The 21582-nt window shown below is 33.6% G+C and overlaps 1 protein-coding gene across 3 annotated transcripts in view; it reads left to right on the top strand.

The window, feature by feature from the left end:
- AGMO (alkylglycerol monooxygenase) overlaps positions 1-21582 on the top strand; it is a 316482-nt gene that overhangs the window by 169579 nt on the left and 125321 nt on the right. For all 3 annotated transcript variants that reach the window (XM_032483918.1, XM_032483919.1, XM_032483920.1), the window contains 5 exons: positions 979-1044; positions 1134-1213; positions 3238-3372; positions 4876-4992; positions 19694-19776. In XM_032483918.1, the coding sequence (XP_032339809.1) occupies positions 979-1044; positions 1134-1213; positions 3238-3372; positions 4876-4992; positions 19694-19776 (481 nt within the window). The remainder of the gene's footprint in view (positions 1-978; positions 1045-1133; positions 1214-3237; positions 3373-4875; positions 4993-19693; positions 19777-21582) is intronic.

Below are 21582 nucleotides of genomic sequence, written 5' to 3' on the forward strand. Positions count from 1 at the left end.
ACAGTGCTCCTCTACCCAACTGGGAGCTACTGGTCAGCCCACGGATGGCAATGGGTAGTGGATCTGTGTAGCTAGCCCCACTCTGCTTTTGCACTGGGAGAGATTTTTCCTCGTGTCTTCACTTTCAAATGTACATTTGCATATATGGGAGGTGTGTAAAGAAATGACACGTGAAGACAGTTGAATTTATCGCAGGTAGTGGTTTATGGAACAATATTCTTTTTCCTTTGATTAATAATCACACGGGTATGATAGTGTATATTTAAGCTTTTTTAAATTAAGAAACTATGCCTTTCATTTCCCAGTACCTCTGTTTATAAAAATAAATAAACCTAAAATTACCTACCCGATTAAAAATATTTTTAAAAAGAAACAAAAGAAAAAAATTTAAAAAGGAAAAAAAACCATTAAAGAAACTATACCTAACTATTTAAATTATTATTTAAGTTCTTTGAGGCATGAAAAATATCATATATGTTATGAGTTAATATAATTAAAAGTAATTTAATTTTTACTTATGTCTTTTATTATTAAAATAATAGTACTGTCTTACTCTAAGTGGAAAATTTTCTTCCTGGAAAAGATGCAATGAAAAGGGGTAAAGTTCACATCAAAATGTTAAAGAAAAAAGTATTTTCTTTATCTTATTTCCTATTGCCTTTTGTTCTGGACCATTTAATTTTTAATTGTTACTCTTTGATAGTCTTAAAGAAATTACTTAGCATTATCCCAGATTTTTAAAGAACAGGAAAATTGTGAGCAATGGTGCTTTTTTATAATTTCTGGGATAATTCTAAATATAAATGACTAAGGAAATCTTTGCTCTTTTTAGTAAAATCAGTTGGAAAATAAAATGAAAACTCAGTTTAGTAGCAGATGAAGTCTAGTGATGTTAATGAAAATATATTTTGGGGAAAATCATTGTTTCAAAAAGCATGACTTTGTTTTTCAAAAAATGTTTAATATTTTGTCTCATAGGCAGAAACCGTTATTGCATAGACAAAAATTATGCTGGTACTCTTATTATATGGGATAGACTTTTTGGTAAGTACAAAGTATGAGAATTTAAAAATCAAATTAGCTCCTTAATTCATAGAAAGTCAAAGGTCATATCATTATTGTTTATCTTCCAGGAACATTTGAGGCAGAAAATGAAAAAGTTGTATATGGTCTAACACATCCCATTAATACATTTGAACCATTCAGGGTACAGGTAATGTACTTGATTTTATTCTTTCTGAATTGATTACATCACTTTTACAAATTTTATATTTAAAATAACAATTAGTTGTTGAAAGGCAGAAATACATAATATTAACCTGAAAAAATATATTTTTAACTGTAAAATAATTTGGAAATAACTCTGGCACTCGAAGGCTTGAATCAAATTCAGCAAAATACATTTGAAAAAAACTCGTATAAGAATTTTAAAATGTGTCTACTACCTAGAGTTTAAAAAAAAATAGCTCTTCAAGCAAACATATCCTTTCTCAGAATAGACCTGAAATGTATTCATGTATTCAGAAGGAGCAGTAGTGAAATGTATAATTAAGGCTGATCCCAGAGTAAGAAAAATGTTTGCTTCAAGGCTGCATGACTCTGGTTAGAAATTCAACGTGAGGCCTTTGCCCTCCTCTTCTTGGACTGAGGTGGCAGGAGCTATTACAGGTCGGTTATGTCTGCATACTACCTCACCTGCTAAGCCTTGTTGCCCGGGACCAGTTTTCTGTTCGACATGTGGTATTGGTTGTTCACTGATCTCAGTGGTTGGCACTAGAGAAATGAGGAATGTCTGTGAAGCTCTGATCCATCAGCGGCAGACCACCAATAAGACTCCTGGGGGTTGGGACTAGTAAATGAGAAAAAGATAAGAATGCTTGAAAAACTGAAGAGGTCAGTCAGTGACAGCTCTGTCCAGGGGACTGGGTACACAGCATTCAGAAAAGGAGGAAAGCCCAGGTTCATGTTGGGTCTGCTTTTTAAACCTACTTCTTCAAAGTTTTTAAGAAAGTTAAAATAACAGAATAAGTGAACATTTATTGAGCTTTTACTATCTGCAGGGCAGTGCTAACAGCCCAAATGTTTAATTTAATTTGTAACCATTACTAAAACCTTACGAGGTAGTGCTTCTTTCTAACCTCAATTTTTTTTTTTTATGGATGAAACTGAGGTTCGCAGATTTTAAATAATTCATCCAACCACACACAGCTTGTCAGATGCAAACCTGAGTCTACTCAACTGAATCCTACCTTGTTCTTTAATGGCTTTGGATTCCTTGTTGTAATAGTTCAAGTAATTTTAAAAACCATTTTTATAATGCCAGCAGTTAAAATTCTGCAAGAGACAGTGAAAATACCAATAAGACCACAAGGTCTGACAGAGCTAAGACTTCTTTCTACATTAATTTATCACTACACCTATAGTAGAACTCATTTCTAGAGTCTACAGCTGATGCCCTTATCTAGGACTAATTTCAGTCCTCTGGCACATTACTATCAGATGTATGGTATATATAGCTAGTGATCCTGATATTTATTGAGTACCTGTCATATGTGGGTATACTTTTAACTTCACATATATCAAGTGTATGTTTTTAAAGAATATGGATTCCTACTGTCAGCCTCAAGGTAAACTTTTTGACTCAGCAAACTGTTCCTTTTCTTATTACAGAATATGGTCTGTTTATTACTCAGAAGTCTACTGTCAGAAATGACTTTGAACATTTTTTCTTAATATGATGTGTTTCTCTATAACTCAACACAATAAATGAAAGATTATTTTTAAAATATGTAACCAATATGTAGTATCTGTATGATTCCATGTTCAACTTTAACAAACATTTAGCAAGTCTAGAAGAGATGTCATTACATGGCTGTTGAGTGCACAGCCTGCTAGTTAATGACATGGAAGCAACGTCTCTGAACGCATTTTTTTCTTCTTTGCTGACTTTCTAATCAGTTGTCCTGTTTTTAAATTTCAAATGTACAATTTTGTGAAGCTTCAGAAATACCGGTAAGAACACATTTAAGCTTAAAGGTATGCAAAATGCATAGAATGAATTTCAATTTGAAATCAATTGCATATTAATCAACATTATCAATTATACATAACCTATTTATTGAAGATTAATATGTAACTTACATTAAATAATAAAATAAAATTTATAATTTATTGTATTTAATCTTTTTGGTTATGGGTTTTTCATATTTTAAATAAACTATATATTTATTCTTCTAGTTCCACTATTTAGTTTACATTTGGACTACATTCTGGGCCACACCTGGATTCTTCAATAAGTTTTCTGTCGTATTTAAAGGACCAGGATGGGGTCCAGGTAAACCAAGACTTGGACTAAGTGAAGAAATTCCAGAGGTAAATAAGAGTTTATGAATTTGATGATGGTGAAGATTAATCTTATATTGTCAGGTCTACAGCCAGCCTGTAATATATGCTGACTTCATGCAAATCTGAAAAAAATGTTCCCTTATGCACATGCAGTCCTGTCAAGTATAACTTAAAGAGTGAACACCACTTAGGGACCAGTGAAGGGGTGCCTTCTCCCAGGGTGACACTGCCTCTTACTAGGGAGCATGGTTTGAGGGCAGAGTAACAGAGGCTGGCTGTCAGATCCTTCGAACCAACAGCAAAGAGCCTTTGTGGGGTGCAGGAACTATGCAAACACTTGTGGATCAGTCACAGAAGCTAGAATATGAGAAATGGAGGAAGCCTTAAAAATTATTCAGTTTAGCCTTCATTTTGTCCATGAAAACCTGAGGTCTCCAGAACTGGAGGTCTATAGTTACACCAAGATGATATGGTTATTGGATTAGACCATAATTTTATTCACTCCATAGTTGAGCAGTAGCATTAAATACAGAAATCCCATTAAAATACAAATAGAAACAAGGTAGAGATTTAAAACATTGGAAACCACAAAGAAAAATTCAGTTTGAATCTGGAATACCTCTTATAAAGATGAAAAAGGAATTTCTTTCCAATCATTCAGGATATATATTATGATTTCTTATCAAAATAATTGTCATTAATAGTAATATAGAAACAACAGAGTAAATCACTATTGATTTCAAAGATTATTATGAATATAAAATTTGCCAATATTTTGAGGAAATAAAATCATGTTTTATTTGAATATTATTATTTTTCAAAAATCCTGATCTAAATAAGGATATTTTTTCATCCAGTTATGAAAGCTGCATGTTGAAGTTTCCCAGACTTTTTGATTATGTTCACAGCTAGTTGTGTAACAAGGATATAACTTGATATAGATAAAAATAATCTGCATACTTCAGGTCCAAAAAGTCTAGTCAGCTGTGGTCCATTTATTATTTTTCTTTTTTTAATTGATAATTCAAAGTGAAAATTTTAAAGTCATATTGATGCCTAAATCTGCACTATAAAAACAGAATTAGAGTCTTCCTGGGAAGACTATCATGGGAAAGTTGTTTTCAATAAGACAGTATTTCCCTTTGTGCCATGATTATCTACACTACCCCAAATCACCTTCCATCTTCTCTTTTGCTGTACTTTCGTGTATAATTATGGACATATTTTCATGTTTCAATTTCCATGTTCATTTTGGTTATGTTTATCATCAGTATCAGTTCTTACATTGCTATATTTAAAACAGACTAGATCAGAATCCTAATGCCTCTGAAATGAAAAGCAAGTCTCCTAACTTTATTTTTTCTATCCAAAATAATAAATCTTAGATTCAGTTTGAGGATTAAAAAAAAAAAAAAAAGACTAGCAAAGCTGTTCATTTCTTTTTACGTGTCTCCTCTTCACTTAGCATGAGTTTCAGTGAGAGAGATAAGGGAGCAACATAACAAGAAGGCTTCTTTCTTGTCTTCCTAGGTCACAGGGAAAGAAGTTCCCTTCTCATCAGCAGCATCTCAACTATTAAGAATATATACAGTTGTGCAGTTTGCTCTGATGCTGTCATTTTATGAAGAGACCTTTGCAGATAAAGCTGTAAGTGGTGTCCATTTTAAACAGAGTATGAGAGAACTGTCACTTTGAAAATGAAAGTAACCTCCTTCTATTATAGCTGTGCTCTGTTCTTTTCTGTCATTGTCTTTTAATTTTGACAATATCTCACATTCCAACAGGTAAATTAATTCTTCTAGACTGTTAAATGTAAGTTGATTAATTATATCCAAAGTGTTTCTGTATAAAATATCCATCATATGGTACACCATGGATCTACATGATAAACAGAAAATGGTTTGTCACAAATAACTTATTCAGTAATTACAAGAAAAAGTATTCCAGAAGTTAGAATTACATGTTTTGGGAAAAGCAGACTTTATATCAATTTCAACATATTTATCTTCAATTAGAGACTACCCTGATACCTTGACTTTAGGGAGATTGTGAGGTAGGTTTTACTTCATTAATTTGGTCCTTTCTGAATAGTCAAAATATTGTTTGTCTTACACAAATATAAGGGAACCAGACCAGGGTTTAGAATCTGGAGTCTGATTCAGGCATTACTACCTGGAGAGTCATTCTTGGGCCACATGAGAATACCTTCACTGCCTACATTTTGGAGAAAACAAAAATAACCTAACATAGGTACAAATGCACTGTAAACTGTAAAAAGATAAAAACAGAGGCATTTTAAATATGTGTTTCATTTCACTGATTTATTTATATTATATTCTTCTGAAAGGATTTACAGTAGTTCAAAGCGGTACATAAATTGTAGGAAGGTAACTAAGTTGAAAGTAGGTGAAATTGAAAAGAGGATGACAGAAGAATGAAAAATCAGTGTCTTTGATTTTGTTTCCAAGAAAATATGTACCTCATGAAATAACCTCGCTGAAGGTTAAGGGCTCACATAGTAGCTCTATATGAATAATGGTTATGCTTTCAAGAAACAGGGGAAGGGAGGCTTCCATTTCGAGCAAAATGATAAGTTAAATACACCTATTTTTTATTAAGACATATCGAACACCTAGAATTGCTGTATAAAATGTAATTAAAAAACAAAAACAAAAAACTTCTTTAAATACATTGTATAGTTGAGCTGGCAGAAAACTGAGGCACTCCTTAGAGGCTGAAAATGTTGAGAATGTGTAAATGCAATGAATTAGTGGGCAGTGAATTCAGCTTTTCCCAACAGCTGTCCTAGGACCTCGAATGGTCTCTGCTGGTCAAGACCTTAAGGTTCCAGAGACAAAGATAAAAGCCTGCACTGGTGAATAGTCAGTAAAAGAACTTCAAATAAAACAACTGAAAACAAAAGAAATACTTACTCTCAGCGAAGGGGACGGGGTGGGGATAAAAAAAACAAGAATCATAAAAAGGAAACTTGTCTCTACCTGACTTGGCTTTGAGGAGGCAGAAAAAAGCCTTCCTGAGAATTTCTAACTACAAACCAGCCTTCACTCAGATATGGATCCAGGATTTACACTATCCATTGATTTATGAACCTAAACTAAGGATATAGTTAGCATGGTCCCAGATTAGGTCTTACGTGTTTAGAATACTCATATTCAAATCATGCTTAAAGCAATCCCCTTAACCCCACATCTCAGCATAGCCCCCAGGTAATGCCTCAGTGATGGCGAACTCAGAGATAAAAAGCACAGAAACACACAAGGGGACAGCCACTGTGACAAAGCATTAGCAGAAACCACACACAACAGAATTAAACCTTCAAAATAATAGATTTTGAAAGTAAAATTAATTAAAACACAAATTAAGTAAATTTAATATGTTTGAAGAAGCAAAAATTGAAATTAAAAAGAAATTTTAAATTATGAAAAATCAGGAAACAAAAGACTGTAAAATGATGAAGCATATTTAGAAATAATAAAATTAAACTTCTAAAACACAAAAGTATAATGGACATGAGGAAGTCAAAGACTTCATTGGCAGTTTAAAGAGAACTAAAAAGAATTAAGCGCATTAAAAGAGCCAAAAAAAGTATCTGTTATATAGTACTAACAGAAAATGATGTTAAAAAAATATAATAGAAGTTTTGTTCAGACATAAAGAATACTCTGAAAAAGTCTAAAAAAAATTACAAGAATCCAGAAAATGTGTAAGTGAATATAAGTAGGATTAGTGGGCAGTGAATTCAGGCAAGATGAGTTACCTTTTCAAAGAATAAGTCTGTGCTATTGACAGATATCAGTCTATCCATGAAAAACCCATAATAGAAATTAATAAAAATATGCACAGAAAAATTAGCCTATTATAAGGTTATTTTAATAATAAAATATATAAATCCCATGGAAGTACTTTTAATAATTAACTATCATTATAATGATCCCAGTATATTAATTCCACTGGAACAATCCCAAGTATTCCATATGCCTCACACAGTGAATCCTATAGATGAGTAGGTTACTGAATGTGTTAAGAAGGACTTTTTTGGTTATATATGAGACAGAAATTCAACTCAGAATGAATTTGTTAACTCATATAAGTGAAGCATCTGGGATTTTTCTTCTTTAGGCAGGGCTGGATCCAGTGAGTCAAGTAACGTCTTGTGGAATTTTCTCATTCTGTTTTGCAGTTACGCGTTTCTCAACGCAGGCTGTCCTCCAGCAGCAGCTCTAGCTTTAAATACTGCCACACAAGGAACTCCAGAAGCGAAAGTTCCAAACTGGAGTTTGACATTGTGGGTTGGTTCATCTGGATATCACTGAACCAATCCATGTGATCAGGCCTGGATCATAGACTGTTCAGTCTCTGAATGGGAGGACAGGCTCTGCCCCACAGGATCCTCATGGTCTGAGAGGAGGGACAGAATGGCTTGAAAGGAATATTGAGATGATAGTACATGGAAAAAGGGAAATAGATTCAATAACGCAAAAATAACAAACGTTAGATCTATATGAATCCTCCTCACTCATAAATACCATGTAAATTGAACATGTTTTCAAATAATAATCTTTAAACACTTATAAAGTAACATCATAAACTTTCTTGCAGGATATCATTTTACTTGAAGTATCTATAAGTGTCCACTAGAAATCTTATTCTAAAGAAATTAAATATCCGATTAAATGTGGCTTAAATATAACTGAAAAATCAGAGGCAAGTACTTCCAGGATTGATTAATTCAGCAGTTCAAACATGTAGAGTTTCCGAAAAGGCTTCTCTCCAGTTCTCTAGGCTTCCATCATCATAATTACAGCAACTCCAGGCATTCTGTCCTCACACTGTGACCAAAGGCAGCAAGTGCAATTCTCCTAGAGCGTTATGTAAATTTCATTTAAGAAGAAGGGGGAAAAGTCCCTGAATATTTCCCATCAAATGTTCTTTCATTGTTCAGGACTAACTCACATGCCCACACTGAAGCAATAATTTAACACCAGGTCATGAATTAACCATGAATGAATTATTCTAAGCATAATTCATGCCCTGGGTTAAAAGGGTTCACTTTCCCTCTGAGCACATCCCCTCCTTATACTTGAACAAAATCAGCCTAGTATCAGTGCAGAAGATATGGGGCAAGTTTTCTGGTTGGGCAAATAACAGCGTATGTCACAGTGTGTCCTGCTAAATAAAACAGGTTTACAAAAAGTTATTACGGAAAAGAAAGCCATTTTAATTTTAAGCATATTTAAAGACTTTAATGATCGATGTTGTCCATAAGCTTTTGCATTTAAAATGAACAGTCAAAATTTGCTACAAATAGTGATCCCAATTTTGGACAACAGACAAGTTTACATGCGCTCTCTGTCGATGTGTAATTTTTGTTAAATTATAGTAAAATATGTAATAGACTTTTAAACTACAGGAAAATATGTAATAGCAGAAAACCATGATTTAAACTTTAGTTTCCATTTTGTGAAGTGAAAATGAGAAATCGGATATGATGTGACCAGAAATGCTCTGAAAATATCTTGGTAGGAAATACACTGGCTTATTGTTTTGTGGTTCCTATATGTGCTACAGTTAATAAAAGCAATTCCTCATTTGCCTTTAGCTTCAAAAGAGACAAAATTTGAACCCAGGAACTTCTTTCAGGAGTGTGAATTACATCAGTATTAGTAGTGCACATGTAGATGTCAAGCTATTATGATGGTTAGATTTATTAATTGCTTCACCTAAGGCCGCATAATCATGTCTTCAAGTATTATCTAATTAACTCATCACTGATTACTTTGTTAAACTACTATGTTGTTTCACCTAAATTATGACTAAAATATGCACGCATTAATGGAGCTGAGATAATTGAATAACACCAGAAGAAAAGCTTTGTCATCTGCATCTGAAACATCTGACTTTTGATATACTGATCGATACTGAGTACATTTTGCATTATTGAATTTTTCAGTTATACTAAATAGTCTCAAAATAAACTATATTAATTTATAGAAATAAAAATGTACCCATTTTGATCTTGAAAGAGAGGCCTTAATATTAAGTTCACCAAGAGAATTTGAATGTCTAAGTGTGTATGAGTGCTTCTTGGGTATAAGTGTAGCCAGACAGGGTGTATATTAATATTGTAACTCATACCATGGTTTTCACAAGATTTTTCCACTGTCGTAAAAAACTATATGAGAAACTCGTGTTAGCTCTATCGAGAAAGAGAAATATCAAGTGATGAAATCCTTTTCAAATTGAAATTAGAGTTGGAGACAGCTTCATTCCTGACACAAATGAATTTTGAAAAGTGCATTTGCTTGTTTCCCACACATGTTTTTCTCTACTAAAAACATGCTGTGAGACTAGGGGAAAAAGGTTGCTTATTTGCAAAATTCTATAGTGCCTTTCTAGTCTCAGGGATGTTTAAAAGCATCTGAAGACATTAAAATCCAATAGCAATATTTTTTTTCCAGATTCACTGTAGCCAATAATCACATAGAAAAGTTGTGGCTGACTTGTAATTGGGGACCCTGCTGTGGTCCCACAGCCTTTTCTGTTTATGCATATACCAGAGTAGATAAATACTTACTTGTTTCATGTGTGCAAGTTCTGTTTAAATAACTTCGGGAGTCAAAAAAGCAATTTGATGGCCACCAGAATGGTGTACAAGGCATATTCCTTTCGAACTGAAACTTGCAATGCATACATTTAAATACAGAGTGTTTAGTTTAGTGATATGACCCACAGTCTTTTATGTTGATTTTAGTTTATTAATGCTTGGGAAATCAATTCCTCAGCTGCCAGGGTCCACTTCATGGGGTGATATCATGAATATGGGTTTGAAATGGAAATACGGATGTACCAGCATGTTTCCAAAGTAAAACTATAAAGGCAATGCTATCCTTTTAAATAATAGACACACTCAAAACAGTCTGAATATTTAACAGAGTCTTATAATAGAATGTATAATAAAGTTACTGCAGCGAGGTTTTAGCAGATTATTTGGTGATGTATTTCAGGTTAATGAGATGTCTGAGAATATCCAGTATAAACCTGGAAACAGATTTTTATAAATTCCCCTGGATGCTGTACTCTGTAAAATATTACGGGTGCTGCAGTGTTGTAACCAATGTTTTCATATTGACATGTTTTAACAGACCTTTGGAAAAAAATCAGTATATTTGGTTGTACTCTCATAACAGAGAGTGTCACTTGCACAAATTAGATCTAGCATAGGTTCTGTGTGAAACTTCTCAAATCAATATCCAGTGCGTACTGTTTTCTTCCAATGCGGTCCATTGGGATTTAATTTAATTTCCTCAGGTTTTTAGGTGGTAACTGAAGTAATATGAAAAAAAGAAATGTGAGCTAAATTGAGCATCAATTATAGTTTAAAGCCATGAAATGGATGTAATAAATATGTATGTAGTAAAGGAAGGGTATTAGCAAAAGCTACCTTTCTAATAAGCATAAACTTCAGGAACTTAGAAAAGTGACCATGGTGAATTCCAATGAAAACTATATTTTGTCCACTATACTGAAATATAGTAAAGTAGGAAATTGCCCATTTAAAAAATGCCTTTTTCATCAAATAATGAAATATTAACTGTGAAATTAAATATAGTTTCATACTATTAATACTGTCTCGAAATTTGGTATCAGGATGCTTCTTTAAAAACACAACCAATGATAAATGGATTATAATTTGAATTAAGATATTTTGATGTATTAAAAATATATAAAAATTAGACATTTTAATTCAGCTTTGGAAATTCAAAGTCTGCACAGTTTTTGAGGGCCATATTTATTAAAAATTTTCCTTATGAAAAGGAAGTTTGTCTGTCTAAAACTGTCTTAAAGTTTCTTTTATCTTTTGTATTTTGGGAAATAACTGAAAGGTGTATAGCTTATATTTCTACTTGTTTCTTTGAAAAAATAAAAGTAGCCTTTCAAGAATATAGAGAAAGTTAGTATATTGATTTCAGTGAGATCTTGAGACAAATACTGGTGATTCAGAGAGGCTCCAGTGACCCCTGAAGTAGTTCTCCCGAACATCCAAGAACGATAATGTGTCCACATGGGCATCTTCCTAAGCACACGCCATAGGGCCTTTCATTACTGAGGCTGCTCAGTCATGGACTAATTACCGCCCGATTCTGAGGTAAGACCCGTCCGTGTTCTTTACCCCGTGCGCAGTGAATCATGAGGCTGTCCAGTCTGGCTGGCGAGAACATGTACCATGCCTGGCCCTGTCTGAGCACTGGGCATTGCAAGCTCTAGTCCTTTTCTGGCCTTCGATAGTTTCCTCACTTGCATGAGCTGATACACTAGACTGTCTGCAGATTTCTTAAAGTTCTGTCTATGCAGTTCTCTTTTCTTTGATATTCCGTCTGAGTTCCCTCTGTGCTGCAACATAGAAACTCTCAAAGTAGCAAGCTGTGACAGTAGTTGGGGGTGGGGGGGAGTCCCATCACTTGTCTCCCATTTCCCTGCGATCGCTCACCCTTGTTGCCTGGTTTCTAGGGTATTGAAAATAATTGTTTCAGATATATTATTTTGCTTTGTTTTGTTTTGTTTTCAAGTGGGAAGGTCAACCAGCCCTTGTTTCTCTATATTCTGATATTCCAGGTGCACATTCATTTTTTAATGCAGTGGAATCATACTTTAAATATAACTGCCATGTAACTTGTTCTTTAAGTTATGTTACTTGACATTTTTAAAATGAAGTTTTTTGCTTTTATTTCTTACATGTTTTTGTAAAAACTCAATCACCCCATGTCAGTTCGTGTCTGAACTATATATTCATTATACTTTCTAGCCAATATATTTTCACCTTTGACATGTTTATTGTTTTTGATTCTTGTCTGAAATTATAGAAAATGTTCATTCTAATCATATTTCATTGTGTATGCTTCAGTAACCAAAAGTGCTGAAAATGTAGGGAAAATCTATTTAGTCAATATTGGTAATTTTTTTGAAAAGCAGGATGTTATTTCAATATCAATTCTTGAAATCTCTATAGAATTACAAATTGCATTATGGTATCACCCTGGCTTCTGCTCTTGTGTCTGTGTTGTAATACTGGGAAGCATCTTCAAGCCTTAGGTTTCAGCATGATAAATCCAGAAGCTAAAGGCATCTGGAAGAAGCCCTCACAGTCCTGAGGATGAAGAGGTAACAGAGCAGGTGTGCCAGCAGCCCTTCTTCTGCCTTCACATCAGAGATTACAGAGGTTTAAGTGTAAGGGAATTTTGACCTCATTTTACAGATGTTTGGGAAGATGAGCATTTTGAATCAATATAACAACTTTAGTAGATCTTTTCAGAAAACTTTTAGAGAAACTCCTAAAATTGCACCACCTTGATATAATAAAATCCAGACATTTTTGTGTCTGAATCCTTAGATTTTGGCAAATATTATCAAATTAATTTTGACAATAAACAAAGTTCTAAAAAAGAATTTATATAGAAACGCACTGTTATTTTAGGACATAGTGTACAGGGCTGATATGGTGAGATTTGTCAGGGGGAAAATATAGAAGGTAATTATGTTGATCATTGGAGTTTTTCTATAGAATAGTATGAAGGTGATATCCTATTCAAGAAGAAAAAGGCTTATCATCTCAATAAATGCAGAAAAAAGCATTTGATAAAATTCAACACCCATTTTTATGATAAAAACTCTTACCCAAGTAGGTGTAGATGGACATATCTCAATATAATAAAAGCTATTTATTACCCACTGCCAGCATACTACTCAACAGTGAGAAGTTGAAAGCCATCCCACTAAAATCTGGAACAAGACAAGGATGCCCATCTCAGCATTTCTACTCAACATAGTATTGGAAGTCTTAGCTATGGCAGTCAGGCAAGAAAAAAGAAATAAAAGTGATCTGAATTGGAAGAGAAGAGGTAAAATTGTCACTAATGTGGATGACATGATACTTATAGGAAAACCCTGAAGGCTCCATGCAAAAACTACTAGAGCTGATAAAAGAATTTGTCAAGGTAGCAGGATACAAAATTAACATACAGAAATCATTTACATTTCCTTTACACTAACAATGAAATAGCAGAAAAAGAAAGTAAAGAAGCAATCCCTTTTAAAATCATATCCAAAACAATAAAATACTTAGGAATAAATCTGACCCAAGGAGGTAAAAGACTTATATGTGGAAAATTACAAAACAGTGATTAAGGAAATTAAAGATGACTTAAAGAAATGGAAAGATAGCCCATGTTCTTGGATTGGAATAATTAATATTGTTAAAATGGACATATTACCCAAAGCAGTCTACAGATTTAATTCTATCCTTATCAAATTACCCATGACATTTTTCACAAAACTAAAACAATCCTGAAACTTATATGGAATCAGAAAAGACCCAGAATTGCCAAAGCAATACTGAAGAAAAAGAATGAAGTTGGAGGAACAACCCTCCCAGACTTCAGATAATTCTACAGAGCTACAGTGATCAAAACAGCATAATATTGGCACAGAGACAGACATATGGATCAATGGGACAGAATAGAGAGCCCAGAGACTTACAGTCAATTAATCTTCATCAAAGAGGCAAGAATATACAATGGAGAAAAGACAGTCTCTTCAGCAAGGGTAAGACAGCTGCACATAAATCAATGAAGTTAGAATACTCCCTTACACCATACATAAAAATATATTCAAAATGGCTTAAAGACTTAAATATAAGACAACACACTATAAGCCTCTTAGAAGAAAACACAGACAAAACATTCTCTGACATAAATCTTAGCAATGTTCCTCGAGGGCAATCTACCCAGATGATAGAAATAAAAGCAAAAATAAACAAATGGGACCTGATTAAACTTAAAAGATTTTGCACAGCAAAGGAAACCATAAGCAAAACGAAAAGACAACCTACAGAATGGGAGAAAATATTTGCAAAAGATGAGACTGACAAAGGTTTAATTTCTGGAATATATAAAGCTCATACAACTTAATAACAAAAAACCAAACAGTCCAATCCAAAAAATGGACAGAAGACCTAAACAAGCAATTCTCCAGTGAAGACATACAAATAGTCAATAGGCACATGAAAAAATGCTCAGTATTGCTAATTATCAGAGAAATGCAAATCAAAACTACAATGAGGTATCACCTCATACCAGTCAGAATGGCCATCATTCAAAAGTCCACAAACGATAAATGCTGGAGAGGGTGTGGAGAAAAAGGAACCCTCTTACACTGCTGGTGGGAATGAAGTTTGGTGCACCATTATGGAAAACAATATGGAGATTCCTCAAAAAAACAGAAATAGACTTACCATATTATCCAGCAATTCCACCTCTGGGCTTTTATCTGGAGGGAACTCAGATTCAAAAAGATAGATGCACCCCAATATTCATAGCAGCACTGTATACAATAGCCAAGACATGGAAACAACCTAAATGTCCATTGACAGATGACTATATAAAGAAGCTTTGTTGTATTTATACAATGGAATACTACTCAGCCATAAAAAAGAATAAAATAATGTCATTTGCAGTAACATGGATGGACCTGGAGAGGTCATCATTGTAAGTGAAGTAAGCCAGAAAGAGAAAGAAAAATACTATATGATACCACTCATATGTGGAATCAAAAAAAAAAAAAAAAAAAAAGAAGGAGAAGGGGAAGGAGAAGAAGAAGGACACTAATGAACTTATCTACAAAACAGAAACAGACTCACAGACATAGTAAACAAACATGATTATCAGGGAGAAGGGGGGTGGGAAGAGTTAAATTGGGAGTTCGAGATTTGCAAATATTAACTACTATATATAAAATAGATAAACAACATGTTTCTTCTGTATAGCATAGGGAACTATATTCAATATCTTGTAGTAACCTATAATGAAAAAGAATATGAAAATGAATATATATATGTATATGTATGACTGAAACATACTGTATAGGAGAAATTTGACACATTGTAAACTGACTATATATACACACACACACATATACTATATATATATACATACACTATACTATATATATACTATATACTATATATGTGTGTATGGTGTGTATGTATATATATATATATGTATGAAGAAAAAGTCTTTCTTCTTTATAGATCTGTGGGCAAAGGAAGGACTCCCACACCTTCGTTATTTGTTTAAACAACATTGTGTCAAACAAGTAATTCTAGAGTTCCTATGCAGTTAATGTTATCTCATGAGTATTTTTTCTCATTTACTCAAAGTTGCAGAAGGGTACTGCTCTTCAGGCATACAAATCTGGGCACTGATTCCTACACTGGGAAACGTACAGAAATAGGGCTATCAAATTGCTCAGGATTTGAAAAATAATTTTAAATGAGGCAAATTAATTCATTGCTTCATAAGCTTTTTATAGTTATGAACCTTCTCATATTTTTTGTGATAAAGACTTACAGTCAAAGGTCAATTTAGAATAATTCTACTTCAGCACTTTAGGACAGCAGTATTTTACATGAAAGATATGCTAGCTGTGAGTGGTATGAAATGGTAGTAAACCCAATGAAAGATAAAATTACACTGCCATAAAAAGTAACAAGCTTTATGTCATTTCACATCTTGTTTACAACACAGGAGGCTAAGTATTTATAATGGTCAAAGCCTACCAAGTCTATTCTATTTTATTTTTTTCATTTTTGCTCCAGTGTTACTGGTCTGTGGTCCTATCAGTAGGGATTAAAGTCGTGACTTCTAGAGCAGGAATTTTGTCTTTCTTGCTCACAGTCTTAAACTCCTATTTACCGCAATAAATATTCATAGAATGCATGTGTAGAAATCAATTAAATTCTACAGATCACTTGATTATTAATTAGCCTATCAAAGGGTACTATATGGAAAAACTTGAGTCCCATAGGAAAATGGACTCTTAATGGATGTGTATGTGTTCTGTATTGAATTCCCTCTTCTAGTATTCTTAGTTTCCTGTAAACTCAGACACTTTTAGGACAATGCTGTTTTTAAGAAACTAAATATATACATATTTTAAATAGTTAATCTTTTGAAGTATTTAATATATTAATATTAAATAATTATTTAATAATAAAAGAATTGAATTTTGAAGTTTAAGGAACTAAACTATCAAATGTTGTAATATTAAATTATTCACTAAGCCAATTAAAATTATATTAGAAGTATGAATAACAAACACAAATGTAAAATATAAATCATTTGGTCAGTCATTCAAAAAACATATATTGGATATGACTATGTGCCAGGCAGTGTTCTAGGCACTTGGGATGTAATAGTGGATAAGAAGAGGAAACATCTCAGGGGAGTGGGAGCAGACAGACAACAAACAGCTGAAGAAGTTACAAACAAACAAACGTATGAGTGTTACGGAAATGATACATTGTATGGAGAACAATACAACAGAATAATGTTATAAAGATTATGGAGAAGTTCTATTTGATGTAGGACAGACAAGGACGTGCACTTGCATGAATTTCAATGCTACGAAGGAATGAACCTGGGGACCCCTGGTGGAAGTCATACCTCAGCCGAAGAAGCAGTAGATGAAACCGATCTGAGTGAGAAGGATATTTGTCATTTTCAAGGAAGAGCAAAACTTCTGATATGGCTTACGAGTGACAGGCAGAGATTACTTAGGAATGAGATGATAATAGGGGATACGTTGTGTAGAGGCCGGAGTAAGGACTTTGGGCTTTATTCTAAGTGCAATTTTGAAGCTTCTGGAGGATTTAGAACATAAGAATGATGTACTATGACTTCTGTTTTAAAAAGAAAACTCTGGCTACACCCCAGGGGTGGGAGGCCATGACAGGTGGATACAAAGTTTAGAAGTGGAGAGTCCAGTTAGGGGGATATTTTAGTTGTGCTAGGGATCATGTTGGGAGTGAAACAGGGTATCCTTTTTGTGTTGTTTGTAACAAGTATCTTTATCTTGAATGTATTTCACAAATAATGCTGACATCTGTTTCTAATGTATTAGAAGTAGACAGTGAGAGAAAGATTCAAGGATGAGTTATGGATTTTTGGCTTGAGCAAATGAAAAACTGGAGGTGTCATTCCTAAAATAAGAACTGGGGAGTGTGTGGTGTGGAGCAGAAAATCGAATGCACAGCATGCTAAGTTTCAGATATGTATTAGCCAAGTAGAGGCCTGAGTAGACAGCTGGATAGGGTATACTCAGTTGATTTTCACTCCAACACCATTAGCTATGAAGCAGTTTGTGGAAAGAAGGGTTCTTCTTTTTCCCCCAGGGATCATAAATTCTTTAACCAAAACAAAAAAATATATTTTTCCTGTCTCTGAATTTCCTATGATATGTGAAAGAGCTAATAAATCTTTAATTTGTGCTTCCTTATCTTATTGTAATTAGTTAAGATTAGCCTAAGTGTCATTTGGAAAGTTAGTTTAGCCTGAACGTAATAACGGTAATCATCATGACCGTCTGTTGACTTATGTTGCCAAGCACTCTTTTAAATACTTTAGTGTCATCCTTGCCAGACTCGAACTTTGTTTCCAACGTACTAAACACATAACAGAGTTTTAGAAATGCTGAATGATTTGACCATGTTTACATGGCCGATAGGTTCGAATAATACCAAACCGTGCACTCTTATAGAGCATTTAAAATTATGCTATAATTTTGAAGCACAAATTATTTCTCCCTTCCCTTTGAAATTTTCCCTAAAAAATCAAAAAGAAGCAGTAATGGTGTAAGAGCATTTTTTCTTTAAAGAAAAAATATTTCCCTTAAGTGAACACGAATCTATTTAAGTGCACCTGGTTACTCCTACCACCAAGAAAATGTTTTTCTGGTATATTTTTTCTTTACTGTCCCAAAGCAGTCACTGTTGAATTCCCCATAACCAAATAGCACTCTCCACTAAAACATCCTGGAGTCCTCTGAGCTCCCCATCCTATATCTGATTCCTAGCACTCGTCCCCATATTCCTAAACATTCTGAACTTTTTATTTAGATTTTTGACTACTCAGCCATACTCTTCTGCTGAACTATGGCTCTGGATGATTAGAAGCCTTTGGCAATTCCAGGTGCCGTTCCAGGCATATGGAAAGCGAATAGGGAGGTGTTAGAAGTTGACTATGAGAGACAGAGCTGATTTAAAAGCTAGTTTAGTGCTGAGGTATTGGATGGGAGAAGCAACTGCCACTGGTGGCTTTTGCTTATTGTCTGTAACTTTGGACAGATGCAGCTTAGTTGTTGATGTATCTATTAGTTAATAATGACTTGAGATTACCTCTAGTTACTTCAGCAAAAAGCAAGAGGGTGTTTGTATAATGTCTTGATTACTATTTAGCCAACCTAAAACAACCTTAGCCTTCTTATAAAGGTGAAACATAAACACCATCAATGAGCAGGGGAACCATCCATTGGCTGTGTGTCTAACTCCTTGCTTTACTGATTGATCCACTCCCCATCTGAAGCAGTAATCGTCTGGCCCTAACATGAGCTATGTAACTTCAGTGTAGATCTCTGCCTTTGCCCCCTTTTAAGTCTGTTGCTCATGTGTCTTCTACTGTTGTCACACTCTCGGGTCAGGTAGGTCTGCTTTGAATTTCAGAGGCATCATTTACTTCTGTGTGATGATGGAAAAGTTACTTAATCTTTGGATTCCCACTTTGTTTTTTCATATATGAAGCATATATAATATCTACTCTGCAAGTTTGTTGGGAATATTAAAAGAATTAACGTGATGTATAGAAGCTATAAAATAGTAGATGCTCAAAAAACGTTATTATCAAATTTTTACATGTAAACAAAATGCATAGTTAATGTATACTTTTGATGTAAAAATATGTTGTTTTTTGTCATGGTAATTCAAAAAATGACCTTTGACATGTGTGTAGGAACATACAGATTTCATCAAATGTGAGTGTGAGTGGGTGTGTGCAGTCTCTTTCATATATATGTTTGCACTCATAAACACATTCTCCTTTAAATATTTTCTATATTAAAAACAGGTTTGGGTTTGAAACCACAAAGAATTGGGTATATTAAAAATAACCATTGGAATGTGGTATTTATTCATAAAAATGTAAGTGATATCTACATACATGGAGGCATAGGTGTTTCAAAGAATTATGAAAGTCAACACTTTAAAGGAAGATTTTTAGAAAGAACACTTGGAGCCAAACATCACTGTGGAATTTTCTAATTCATTCCCCAAATGTCTGACAAGATAACTAAATGACATTAGGAAAAGCAAAATGTTCTCTGCATATTCAACCTTTTGAAAAATGTCAGTGACAAATGGTGTACTATAATATAAAATTTGGGGATGATTTCCTTGTCTAATGCTCCTCTCATGACTCACCTAAAGGACCTATTTGTTTAACAGGTGCTATCACAGGTCACTCTCCTTCTGAGGGTTTGCTTCATTATCCTGACCTTGACCTCCATTGGATTTCTTCTGGATCAAAGGTAAGAAGTGAAATTCTTTCATTTTATGTTACTTTATAATGTAATTTTTAAAAATATATGTGAAACTTTGATATTCAGCAAATATTTGTTATTAAAAATTTAAGTTGAAACTGCAATTTCACATCTTCATTGAAAATGAGGTAGAGTAGTACTTTATCTGATTTTAAATCAAGGATCCATTTTAAATTTAAGCCTTTTAAATGAAATTTATATTTTTTCAAGTATATTAAGAAATTTCTATAAAATACAATGATTAATTTGGCAAAACATAGACTGTAACCCTGAGTACTTAATAAAATATAAAATATATTTGAGTATTTTATCTTTGCCATTACATAATTCATACGTATGCCCAAATGTATTACACTTGTCCCTGGATACCTGCAGAGGGTTGGTTCCAGGACACCCTCCCCCTACCCCCCTCCCCATACCAAAATCTGCAGATGCTCAAGTGCCTTTTATAAAATGGTGTGCTATTTGTATAAAACCTTTGCACATCCTCCCATATACTTTAAATCATCTCTAGATTATTTATAAAGCCTAATGCTATATTGATAGTTGTAAATACAATTTACATGCTACGTAAATAGTTGCTAGCAATGGCAAATTCAAGTTTTGCTTTTTGGAAATTTCTGGAATTTGGGGGGAATATTTTTCCACCTGAGGTTTTTTGAATCTGAGATGCAAAACCCACGGATATGGAGGGCCAATGTATTTAAAGTTTATGACATTTACCCTCACACACCGTATTATTTAATGAATTCTGTTTTAAATAGTACTCTGACCAGAAAATACATTCACTTGAACAAATTTAAATTGTTTTTATGGCAGGAGGTATATAGAAAACTCTCTGGTCATCATTGCTTAGTATTTATCAATTATTAATATTAATACTAATACCAATATTTGTGTACTTAATATATATCATTCAGCATGTTATTAATTCTCACCACACTCTAAGAATTACTATAAACCCTATTTTACAGATCAAGCCAGACACGAGAACAGTAAGAGAACAGAACACGAACACAAGCAATGTGACTCCAAAATTTATATAATACAGATTTTACAAATATTGTAACTTTGAAAAACTGCAAAAAAGCTCCATCATTCTTGAAATCTTATCCTTGTTGTAGCGTAATTGTTTTTCAAGTAGGTAACCAGTAACCAAATTACCTTTAGGAAATTTTAAATATAAAAGTCCAATAAACATACATTTAATTTATATTGAATGTTATGTCACTGTCCTAAGAAATGTTTAATAGGTGTTTTGGAATATAAATCTATTCTGGAGTTTCTTCGAGATCCAGGTCCACATGAACTTACTGGTTAATGGTCTGTGTCCAATACACATTCTCATAAACATTTGGTAAAGAAAGATGCAGCTGGCACACTTCACATAAGGATATGTAAACAATGTGTAGGATTTTAAACTAATTTCCTTCAATAGTTAAAAAAAATTGAGTTCATTTTCATCATTCATTTTGTTTGGCTCTCCAGCCCTACTTTTCTATGCTAGAAATTAAGTACATACTGAGCCATAAAAAGAGAAAATGAAAAACTGAGTCACAAGACAATCTGAAATAACTACCCAGATCCAAAGAATCAGAATCACATTTTAAAGATCAAAATTCTTTTGGTTGCATATACTTACTAAAATGAGCAATCAGCCAACAACAATAGTAAAATTTCATTTTTTAATGAAGATTTTATTTATCTCCATGGATACAGATAAACAGGCCAAGTAAGCAAGCTATCAGTTTTACCACTGATATCGCCTCTGATACATTAAGTCATTCTCGTTGT

The sequence above is a fragment of the Camelus ferus genome, chromosome 7, assembly GCF_009834535.1.
Source record: "Camelus ferus isolate YT-003-E chromosome 7, BCGSAC_Cfer_1.0, whole genome shotgun sequence".
In the NCBI taxonomy this organism is placed as follows: Eukaryota; Metazoa; Chordata; class Mammalia; order Artiodactyla; family Camelidae; genus Camelus; species Camelus ferus.